The sequence below is a fragment of the Microchirus variegatus genome, assembly GCF_963457635.1.
Source record: "Microchirus variegatus genome assembly, chromosome: 16".
Lineage (NCBI taxonomy): Eukaryota > Metazoa > Chordata > Actinopteri > Pleuronectiformes > Soleidae > Microchirus > Microchirus variegatus.
Window position 1 is genome coordinate 1,463,486 of NC_139817.1, and position 12,508 is coordinate 1,475,993.

General features: G+C 40.7%; 1 protein-coding gene across 1 annotated transcript; it reads right to left on the bottom strand.

Moving 5' to 3' along the window:
* Positions 1 to 1,902: 1,902 nt before the first annotated feature.
* il26 (interleukin 26) lies at positions 1,903 to 5,512 on the bottom strand (the record flags this gene model as incomplete). Its single annotated transcript, XM_083902830.1, has 5 exons — positions 5,005 to 5,512; positions 4,311 to 4,373; positions 2,753 to 2,893; positions 2,418 to 2,483; positions 1,903 to 1,983 (listed from the first exon to the last, which is right to left on the bottom strand). The coding sequence occupies exons 1-5, from the start codon at positions 5,251 to 5,253 to the stop codon at positions 1,903 to 1,905; spliced, it is 600 nt and encodes a 199-aa protein (XP_083758956.1). The 5' UTR covers positions 5,254 to 5,512.
* Positions 5,513 to 12,508: the final 6,996 nt, after the last annotated feature.

Genomic DNA, 12,508 nt, shown 5'->3' on the forward strand with positions numbered 1-12,508 from the left:
CTTCTGTCCACACTAATATATCTCATGCTTACATGCTAATGTCGACCAGGTGTACATGATAAGCATGTTTGCCATCTTAGCTCACAGCATTAGCATGATAACAGTGGCTGCACACACTCAAGATTGACATCTCTCATGCTAACACGCTAATGTTGACCCCTGGTGTAATTATTAGCATGTTTGTCATCTTAGCTTACCTTCTTAGTGATGCTAACAACAGCTGCTAACAGGCCACCACTTCTGTCCACACTAATATATCTCATGCTTACATGCTAATGTCGACCAGGTGTACATGATAAGCACGTTTGCCATCTTAGCTCACAGCATTAGCATGATAACAGTGGCTGCCCAAACTCAAGATTGAAATATCTCATGCTAACACGCTAATGTTGACCCCTGGTGTAATTATTAGCATGTTTGTCATCTTAGCTGACGTTCTTAGTGATGCTAACAACAGCTGCTAACAGTCCACCACTTCTGTCCACACTAATATATCCTATGCTAACATGCTAATGTTGACCAGGTGTAATGATAAGTGACATGTTTGTCATCTTGGCTCACAGCATTAGCATGATAACAGTGGCTGCACACACTCAAGATTGAAATCTCTCATGCTAACATGCTAATGTTGATCAGATGTAATAATTAGCCATCTTACTTAGCTCGCTACTTAACACGCTACTCATGATTAGCTGTACTGTTTCCAGGTTCATAATGTTAGCTTGCTAAGACAAGCCACCGAACGTCCACCACTTTGGTCCGAGACTGAACAATCTCATGCTAACATGCTAATGTTTATAAGGGTGTAATGTTAACCACCTTAGCAATCAATTGTTAGCATGGCAACACTGGCCACACTAATCAACTCCCATACTTTGGTCCAGACTGAATTATACCACGCTAACATGCTAATGACTGTTTCCATGTAAGTCAGTGTTAGCATACTAATCGGGTTAGCCTGGCTAGCGCTAATAGGGGCGTGGCCGATATACGTGGACGAAAAACGCCTCGGTACGCAATTGGACAGACCGACAACCGAACGCCGCAGAAACGGAAGCAACGTCCGCTTCTTCTTTAGCCGCCGGACGTAGCTTCTCTGTCGCCATCGTCGTTGTGTTAAGCTCCGCCTCTTGCACGCCGGAAGGGGGGGGGGGGGGGGGGAATGACACGTTTGTGGCCGGTTCCCCTTTTTCCCCAGAGGTTCTGAAGTTAGCGACAACGTCTGTGGAGCGAAATATGTACGACGTAGCCCAGGCTACGTATCGAGCTAAAGCTTGCAATTTTTCAAGCCACGACGTAAGGGAACAGAAAGCAGAAATGACGATGATGATGATGATGTCAGTGTGCGGGGGCGGAGCTCATGATGAAGAGTTTCCGCCGTGACTCAGTTCTGCTTTTGTTCAAACTGTTCCGTTAATCCTGACGAGCTTTAAACTCCATTTTCTTCTTTTGTTTTAGTTTCCTCTTCTTTTCTCTCCCAGTGATGAAATAAATAATAAAAAAAACTCCAACATTTGTTGCATTACCACTTCCTGACCACCAGAGGGCGACAAACACTCAAAATAAGCACAGGTGAGCAATGGTTGGGACAAAAATATATAATTTATTTCACTTTTTTCCCCATATAAATAAACAGCTACATCACTCCATACAAAACACCGTCCTTTATATCATTTTTTTTCAGTTCAATATATTAAAAATAATACTCTCTGAACACAAATATTATAAATATTTGCTGGAAAAAATAACTTATTTTTTGTTAAATAAAGGTGCAGAGGTAACACGTGTATTTAAAAAGATGCTGACGTCAGGTTCCGATGAGTGAAATAAAAATAATAAATAGTTAAAATGACAAAATACTCAATAAACACTGATGTTTGTGTAAAATAAAAAAATAAAAAGTCAAAATTTAGCCAGCTCGTCGATCCACCGCAGGACGTACGCAAACTCTCCGACGGCCTTCACAGCGGATTCACGTCGTCTCTGCGGGACGACAAAGAGTCAACGTTAATTCCGATATCTGAGTATCGTTCGTACGACATCTTTAGAAACACGTGTTTATTTCACTGTTAGACAGACTTTAACAACAGGAAACTGAAGTTTTATTCTCCCACACCAAAGTCCATAGAGAAAATCAGTGATTTTAGCTCACGGGGGACACAGGAGCTGCTGGTCCTCTGCTGCCTCGTGTGGTCACTTTGTGTCACTAAAGTACATCCAAATGAAGTTTTTAAATTTTTTACAAATTTTACAAAATAAGACGAAGAGTGTGAAGTTAGTGATGGAGGCAGCAGTGGATCAACAACTCCTGTGAACTCCTGTGTCTCTGTGATGTTAAAATCACTGTTTTTCTCTATGGGCTTTGGTGCAGGGAGAGTGAGTGGTTCATAGTGGAAACGCTGGATTTTTTCCTTTACCTTTTTCATTTTCTTTTCCAGTTTCTTGATGATTTTGAACCATTTCGAAGGCCGGGCAGAAGGAACCTGAACAAAGGACAAACATTTTTTACAGTTTAGTTTTTTTTTTTGACAGTGTAGTTTTTTTTTTTTACAGTGTAGTTCTTTTCCAGTGTTTTACAGTTTGTAAAAACCTTAAAAACTACACTGTAAAAAATAAACTACACTGTTTCTACAGTGTAGTTTTTCTTTACAGTGTACACTGTAAAAAATAAATTACACTGTTTTTACAGTGTATTTTTTTTACAGTGTAGTGTGCACAAACACACAGTGTGCGTTCACAGTTGTGTACTCACACAGTGATGCAGTGTGAACTGCAGTCGGTACAGCAGGTCCTCGTAGTGAAGGGGGAGGAGCTTCTGGACGAAGTCCCTGCTGAAGACGCTCCTCTGGTACACGTCAATCACCGCCTTCACCTCCAGCCAGCCAATCGCATGCTGAGGAGGAGCAGACGCGCGTGTTAGCCACTGGTAGCTAACGGTCCAGACTGAAATATCTCATGCTAACACGCTAATGTGGACCCCTGGTGTAATGATTAGCCTGTTTGTCATCTTAGGTTACCTTCTTAGTGATGCTAACAACAGCTGCCAACAGTCCACCACTTCTGTCCACGCTAATATATCTCATGCTAACATGCTAATGTTGACCAGGTGTACATGATCAGCATGTTTGCCATCTTAGCTCACAGCATGATAACAGTGGCTGCCCACACCCAAGATTGAAATATCTCACGCTAACATGCCAACGTTGATCAGATGTAATAATTAGCCATCTTACTTAGCTACCGTTACGTAACACGCTACTCGTGACTAGCTGTACTGTTTCCATGTTCATAATTTTAGCTTGCTAAGACAAGCCACCGTATGTCCACCAGTTTGGTCCGAGACTGAACGATCTCATGCTAACATGCTAATGTTCATAAGGGTGTAATGTTTACCACCCCTTAGCATTGATTGTTAGCATGTCAACACTGGCCACACTAACCAACTCCCATCTTTTGGTCCAGACAAATATATCATGCTAACATGCTAATGATGTTTCTGTGAACAGTTTCCATGTAAGTCAGTGTTAGCATACTAATCAGGATTAGCGATCTTACTTTGCTCCAGAATTAAAACACACGAACACACACACACATATATATCATGCTAATATGCTACTGATGATTAACTATGCTGTTTCCATGTTAGTCAGTGTTAGCATGTAGTGTTAGCATGCTAACACTGGCCACTAACCATCACCCATCTTTTGGTCCAGACTGCAATATATCATGCTAACATGCTAATGATGACTCAGTGTGCTGTTTCCAAGTTAGTCAGCGTTAGCATTATAAAGGTGTGTTAAATGTTAAGCTTCGATTAATTAGCATGCTAACACATTAGCACTCCAATGAAGTACGGCAGATAAAATCGGGCGTGTTTTTTTTTTTCCAGTATTTGATAGAAAATTTGACATTTTTAAAGAAATTAACTGTAAATGGTTAATGGGGGGGGGGGGGGTGACATGATTTTTTCCCTGCAGACATTGAACGCCTCGTGGGATCAAACATTAATCTGAGGGAATCTCCTTAGCTCAAAAAAGGAAACACTTCCTCCTGAAAAAGTCCAGACTCTGGAACCAGCTGGTTTGACCAGTTTACGTCACTTTTGTGGTGCATTCTGGGAGCTCACACACACACACACACACACACACACACACACACACACACACACATACACACAGCAATGGTGGAGGTAAAGTATTAGATCTTAGAGACCGAGGTTCATCATCAAAAATATTCACTTCCACAAAAACCAGAAGTCGAAATAACTTTTTAAAAAATCACGTTTTTCTCTCCGTGATGCGTTCACTGACCGTGGGACAACTGGTGCAGAACTTGGGCAGCAGCCTCTTTCGTCTGGAGGAGTTTTCTTCTTTCTGCGAATGCAAAAAAAAAACGCGTTATTAGAGACAATCGATCAAAAAATGTAGATATTTGTACGATATTTTCCATAGAAGTTTTTTTTTGAAACATTTAAAATAATAACGCAACAAAGAAAACAAGCAGACAATAAGACAATAAATGACAAATATTTTCAAATGTCGTGGTTTTAATTTGTGAGTAAAAAAGTCAAAGTGTGAAGTTTGTTTCTCAGTAAAAGTCTTTGATGTGTTTTCACTCAGAAACTCTTTGATCTTTTTCAAACGTTCACTTCCTGTCAAAAAAAAAACAAAAACACGCATTTCACCTTTTTTCTTACTCATCAATATGTGGACTTTTATTTTGAAGGCAGCGACTCTGCTCTGCCCGTGACACGATCAATAACACGATAAACAATCACAATAAACCGACGATCGATCATTTTTCACGCGATTATCGACACGTTGACCGATATCCAACGATATTATATACGTTTTAACGACAAATACAGAATCAATAACGCGCATCGTCGCGACACACGATCAATCAGAGTGATCGTTACTGATCCGTGCAGGTGTTCAGAACTTTATTGATCCGTAATAATCGATCGCTTCGATCGTTAAAGTCGATAAAGTTTACGGCTCTTACCGGCAGCTGTCGGGTCACGGCGGACGTCTGGTTCCACAGGTCTCGGATCAGTGCGGGGGGGATCTCGTGACCGCAGGAGGGAGCGTGTCGCCGGGTCGTCGTCGCCGCGGCAACGGGGTCGGCGCTGATGGAGAGGAGGAGGAGGAAGAGGTGGAGGAGGAGGAGGAGGAGGAGGAGAGAGAGGGAGGACGAGCGGACGACAAACATGGTTTTTAAAAAGTGCAGCAGCTTCACAGCTCTGTGCTGCATTTATACCTCCTCTCCTCCTCCTCCTCCTCCCTCACTCCTCCTCCTCTTCTTCACCTCTTCCATGTTTTCTTCTCCTCTTTCAAAACTTCCCTCTCATCACTGACTCACTCCTGTGAGTTTCCAGATCATCTCTTTTCCTCTTCTCTTTGTTCTCTTTCTTCTCGGATCACATTTCCCTCTTTTATCTCCTTTGTTTCCTCCTTTGTTTCCTCCTCTCTTCCCTAGTTCCTCTTCTCCTTTCCTTGAGGCCTCCTTTATTCCCTTGCCCTCCTCTCGTCTTCTTTGCCCAGCTCTCCATCCTCTTCCTCTTCATCACTTTTCCTCCCCTCGTCTCCTGTGTCTTCCCCTCGTCTCCTCGTCTCCTGTGTCCTCCCCTCGTCTCCTCGTCTCCTGTGTCCTCCCCTCTCTGCTGAGGTGTTTCTGGTGTTCAGATGCTGTGGTGAGATCAAATCTAGGTTGGGACTCTGAAAAAGGAAACGCCGACTCAGCAGGTTTGTGAGCAGAAAACGCAGAGTCGTCGTCGCTGTCGCTGTCGCCGTTCGTCTTCGTCGTCCGACCCAGATTACAGACGAGGAGAGAAGATGTGTCAGCAGAGGAGACGAGGAGGATGGAGAACGAGAAGAAGACGATGAAGAAAGAGAAGATGAGGAACAAGAAGATGAAGAACGAGAAGAAGATGAAGATGATGAAGAACGAGAAGAACAAGAAGATGAAGACGATGAGGAACAAGATGATGAGGAACAAGAAGATGGAGAACGAGAAGAACAATGAATTAAAAGAAGAACAAGATGATAATGAAGAAGAACAAGAAGATAAAGAACGAGAAGACGATGAAGAACAAGAAGATGAAGATGATGAGGAACAAGAAGATAAAGAACAAGAAGAACATGAATTAGATGAAGACCAAGATGATGATGAAGACCAAGAAGAAGATGATGAAGAACGAGAAGAACAAGAAGATGATGAAGACCAAGATGAAGATGATGAGGAACAAGAAGAACAATGAATTAGATGAAGAAGATGATAATGAAGAACAAGAAGATGATGAAGAACGAGAAGAACAAGAAGATGATGAAGACCAAGATGAAGATGATGAAGACCAAGATGAAGATGATGAGGAACAAGAAGGTGGAGAACGAGAAGAACAATGAATTAGATGAAGAAGATGATAATGAAGAACAAGAAGAAGATGATGAAGAACGAGAAGAAAAACAACAAGAAGGACATGAATTAGATGAAGAAGATGATGATGAAGAATCGCACAACCAAAAAAGCAAAATAAACAAAGACAACTTCTTTTAAATAGTAAATAAAGAATTAGCATTAGCATTGCTACTATTACTAACTATGTCTATTTTTTTTTACGCTTTAGGACAGAAAAGTTAGCAACAAGATAGATGCTAATAGCTGTTAATTAGCTTAAACAGATAGATGGGTATAAATTAGCCTAAACCGATAGATAGCTAATTAGCAAAAAGAACTAGATAGATAGCTAATAAGCAGGAAAGACAGACGCCAATTAGCTTAAAAATAAAAAATATGTGAATTAGCTGATAGATAGATAGATAGATAGATAGATAGATAGATAGATAGATAGATAGATAGATAGATAGATAGATAGATAGATAGATAGATAGATAGATAGATGAGTTAGCACTAAAACATCAGTGTCAGTAAACGTTGAGCCTTTTTTTCTAGGCTCTGCGGTGATGACATTAGCATCTTTTACGCGCCGCGGTGAGATCGATGTAGGTTAAACTTAACTTAACTTCAGGGAAACAATGAGTGAGCAGCTACAGAAAGTCATGAGCTGCTGTTTGACCCATAAACAGCAGACGCCTCGGGTTTGACACTGTATTTTTCTGGTTAGCGCTGTACATGTACATGAAAACACATGAAAACACACGAAAACTTCCTCTTATATGTATCATTAACACATATCATATGTGTGTGTGTGTGTGTGTCGGTGGATTTTCCTCCGTTAATCTGTTAATCTGTGGCGTTTCAGGAATGTTGAAGACAAACACAGAACAACTGAAAGTATACGCTGGAAATTTACACATTTCATCGCTCGTCAGTGTCACGAGGAACGACGTCTGACAGATAATTAAGGTTTAGACGGAGGTTAAATCGTGAACTTTGGACAAATACACAGCACGTATTTATGTATTTATTGTGTTTCTATTGTAGTCATTTGAAGCTTAAAATGACATTAAAAAACAGGCAAGAGGGAACACGCCTTAGATGCTAATTAGCTTAACAATATGTAAATTAGCTGATAGATAGCTAGCTAGATAGCTAGGTAGCTTTAAAAAGCTAGATATATGGCAAAAAGAACTCAATAGATAACTACTAAGCAACATAGATAGATGCTAATTAGCTTAAAAATATGTGAATTAGATAGATAGATAGATAGATAGATAGATAGATAGATAGATAGATAGATAGATAATAAGCTTTAAAAAGCTAGATAGATGGCAAATTAATTAATTTAATTAATTAAAAAGAACTTAATAGATAGCTAGTAAGCATGCTAGATAGATACTAATTAGCAAAAAGAACTTAATAGATAGCTAATAAGCAAGATAGATAGATGTTAATTAGCTTAAAATATGTGAATTAGCTTAGATAGATAGATAGATAGATAGATAGATAGATAGATAGATAGATAGATAGATAGATAGATAGATAGATAGATAGATAATAACCAGGATAGATTGATGCTAATTAGCTTAAAATATGTGAGATAGATAGATAGATAGATAGATAGATAGATAGATAGACAGACAGACAGACAGACAGACAGACAGTTAGATAGACAGACAGACAGACAGACAGACAGACAGACAGACAGTTAGCTAGATAGATAGATAGATAGATAGATAGATAGATAGATAGATAGATAGATAGATAGATAGATAGATGCTAATTAGCTTAAAATATGTGAGATGGATAGATAGATAGATAGATAGATAGATAGATAGATAGATAGATAGATAGATAGATAGATAGATAGATAGATAGATAGATAGATAGATAGCCTAAAATGCTAGAAAGATGGCTATTAGCAAAAAGAACTCAATAGATAAATAGATAATGAGCTTTAAAAGCTAGATAGACAGCTAGTAAGCATAGTAGATAGATGTTTATTAGCTTAAAAATATGTGAATTAGCTTATAGATAGATAGATAAATCTATCTATCTTAAAAGTCCCAGTTCCTGCTAATTTACCTTAAAAATACACGATACACACATTCATTGTCACTCACTCTGTCCATCCGTGTCCTCATGTGTCCATCCGTGTCCTCATGTGTCCATCTGTCCCATGTAAACGTCCACAAACCCCCTCGTGAAGTCCCAGAAACATCCAGCTGCAGAACCTGCCTGAGAATCCTCGCGTTTTTACCTCGTCTTCAAGGGCCTCGTTGATGCGGTGACGCTTGACGGTACAAACACGAGTGGAAGTCAAACATAAACACGTTATAAATAATTCGGCATGTGTTTAATGACGTTAATTTTGAGCAAATGTGAACAAAATATCGGCTAAAAACTCGGGGGCTAACGCTAGCTCTCCGGTTCCAACTGTTAGCAACAGTGCACTTCCTGTTTACGTTCACCAACGCCCTTAATTATGGGATATGTAGTTCCAAAAACTCAAAGAGGAACTATTTCCCTTAAATATTATAAAATGACTTTAAATTAATGTCCGTATATTGTTTTATAGGATGGTAGATTTGTAAATAATTGTGTTTAAAAGGCCGTGGGGGAAGCGTTTGTTTTCACAGAACCTGATTGAGAATAACTACATTTTTAGGTTTAATTCAGTATTATATTTAAACAGTGACAGGTGTGCGTACATATACGAGTGCACTATAAATAAAAAATGCTAGTGTTTAATTCGGCATACTTATTATTAATGTAGACTGTAAAATGGTGCCGTTTTGTCAACATATGAACAAATATAATTGTAACCTAGACGTGGTTTATGTGCGCGGGACTTTCTTTCATTAATACACACTGTTTTGAATAATGTCACATCATTTGTTTACAGGAACAATAATGTGTCTATAAATAGAACACAAATGTCCGAGTTCCCTGAACGTGACGTGACTGCGTGGTTTTCTCTGTGTTTAGTTTCCTCAACAAAAAAAACACAACAAACACAACAAAGGCTTAAAATAGATCCTTATCTAAAAGCGTCTGCTTCGTTTTTTATTTACTTCCTGGTGTCACCTGTGTGGGAAATCCCCGGTGATGACGTCACACAGGTAGACGAGGTTCACGCAGTGTGAGTGTGTGTGTGTGTGTGTGTGTGTGTGTGTGGGGGGGTGTATATTATAATCAAATTATTCTCCAGATTTTCATCATATTATACTTCAGATTATGATCATATTAAACTCCATATATTCACTTTATTGATCCACGATGATCACAGTGTTGATCCAGGTGAGGGGGCGGAGCCTGAGTGGAGCCACAGGAAGTGACATCACACTCTGAAACATATGAAATAAACATTAAAACATAAAACACTGAGAGTTTGATCAGTGTTTTTTTTATTCGTAGAACAAGACTCAGCGCACACACACACACGCACGCACACGCACACACACACACACGCGCGCACACACACACACTGAAACCGTTTAAAGTAGGTAAGTAGGTTTTTATGGAGCTGTGGTTTCTGCACTGACTGACTTTATAGGTCAGTGTGTGTGTGTGTGTGTGTGTGAGCGAGAGAGATTATCATAGATAAAATAACATTAATCTAATCTGATAAAATCAACAATTACTACTGATTTCATTCATATATATATGTACATGTACATGTATATACATGTACACATATGTATATATTCATATATATGTATATATACATATGTGTATATGTATATGTGTATATGTATACATGTATATAGATGTATATGTATGTGTTTATGTATATATACATATACATATGTGTATAAGTATACACATATACATATGTGTATAAGTATATATACATCTCCGTTTATCAAAAAACAACAGTGACTCAAAACAGTCCAAACGTCGACGCCCACGACGAAGACGATGAAGATGAAGATGAAGATGAAGATGAAGATGAAGATGAAGATGAAGATGAAGATCCGTCTCAGTTTCCTGTTTGAGAAAAAAACGCCGACGCAGACGATTCATTTAGAGAATTAATTTATCAATAAATGAATCGATAATAAACCCAAATTTACTGTTTTCTTTAAGGTCATTAAACGCATCACATCTAACATGGTGAGGTCAAAGGTCAGGAGGAGAGGAGGAGACGAGGAGGAGATGAGGAGGAGACGAGGAGGAGATGAGGAGGTGAAGAGAAGATGAGGAGGAGGTGAGGAGGTGAGGAAGGGATGAGGTGAGAAGAGATAAGGAGGTGAGGAGACAAGGAGAAGATGAGGAGGTGAGGAGGAGATGAGGAGACAAGGAGAAGATGAGGGGGTGAGGAGGTGAGGAGACAAGGAGAAGATGAGGAGGTGAGGAGATAAGGAGGTGAGGAGAAGATGAGGAGGTGAGGAGATGAGGGGGTGAGGAGGTGAGGAGACAAGGAGAAGATGAGGAGGAGATTAGGAGGTGAGAAGATGAGGGGGTGAGGAGACAAGGAGAAGATGAGGAGGTGAGGAGACAAGGAGAAGATGAGGAGGTGAGGAGGAGATGAGGAGACAAGGAGAAGATGAGGAGGTGAGGAGATGAGGGGGTGAGGAGGTGAGGAGGTGAGGAGACAAGGAGAAGATGAGGAGGTGAGGAGAAGATGAGGAGATGAGGGGGTGAGGAGGTGAGGAGACAAGGAGAAGATGAGGAGGTGAGGAGATGAGGAGGTGAGGAGACAAGTAGAAGATGAGGAGGTGAGGAGATGAGGAGAAGATGAGGAGATAAGGAGAAGATGAGGAGAAGATAAGAAGATGAGGAGATGAGGAGGTGAGGAGATGAGGAGATGAGGAGAAGAGGAGGTGAGGAGATGAGGAGATGAGGAGGTGAGGAGGTGAGGAGGTGAGGAGACAAGTAGAAGATGAGGAGGTGAGGAGATGAGGAGAAGATGAGGAGGTGAGGAGATAAGGAGAAGATGAGGAGAAGATAAGAAGATGAGGAGATGAGGAGGTGAGGAGATGAGGAGATGAGGAGGTGAGGAGGTGAGGAGATGAGGAGGTGAGGAGACAAGGAGAAGATGAGGAGATGAGGAGATGAGGAGGTGAGGAGACAAGTAGAAGATGAGGAGGTGAGGAGATGAGGAGAAGATGAGAAGAAGAGGAGATAAGGAGATCGTTTAATTCATTAAAAAACACACAACTGCTGGTTTCATATTCAAAGCAAACTTTATTGACACTCAGGTGAACGAGGTCAACATCACGGCCATAAAATGGCAACAAGATCAATAAACGACGACAAAGTGATCGTTTATTAAAACTCTGATCAATAAATCGATCAATACTTTAGTCTATAAATATTAAAAAAAAACTCAACATTAAATATGTCGTTAATTTAAATAACATAAGAATAAATAAATGTATGAAAGTCGACGTATAAAAATAAATAAAAACAGCGTTAGCATTGTTAGCGGCGTCGGGAACGCGCCGTTAGCGACGTCCGGACTCGTCGCCCTTGTCAGCATTATTAGCATCGTCGTTAGCGGCGTCAGACCGTGTCGTCGTCATCGTTGTCCTCGTTAGCGACGTTAGCGGCGTTAGCGGCGGTGTTGTTCCTGCCGTGAACGCAGTAATTGGACAAATACGTGAAGAGGATTTGGATCTCGCCCACGGCTTTGTTGATGCCTCGCTCGCTCTCCATCTGGAACAAAGAGAGAGAGAGAGAGAGAGAGAGAGAGAGTCAGTCACGACGCGCGTACGAATATCACGACACAAAGTGACCACACGAGGCAGCGCTAGAGCAGCAGCTCCTGTTTTCCCCCCGTGAGCTAAAAATCAGTGGTTTTCTCCGTGAGGTTCGTTGTGCGTCGGAGTTTTTTTTTAAAAACTTACACTCGCTAGCTTCCTGCGAAACTCCACGGCGTGACGGTGATCGTGGTAGTGAGTCACATTCTGCAGAGATTGAGGGAGATTATCAGTTTAATCTGCGCTCGCTTTCACTCACCACAGAGATAAGATCGACCACAACGACACACACACAAACACACACACACACACACACACACACACACACTCACACAGCCGTGCGCCTGCAGGTCCTCGCTGACTCGGCTCAGGTCGACCTTCACCCGTTGCATCTTGGGATGCTG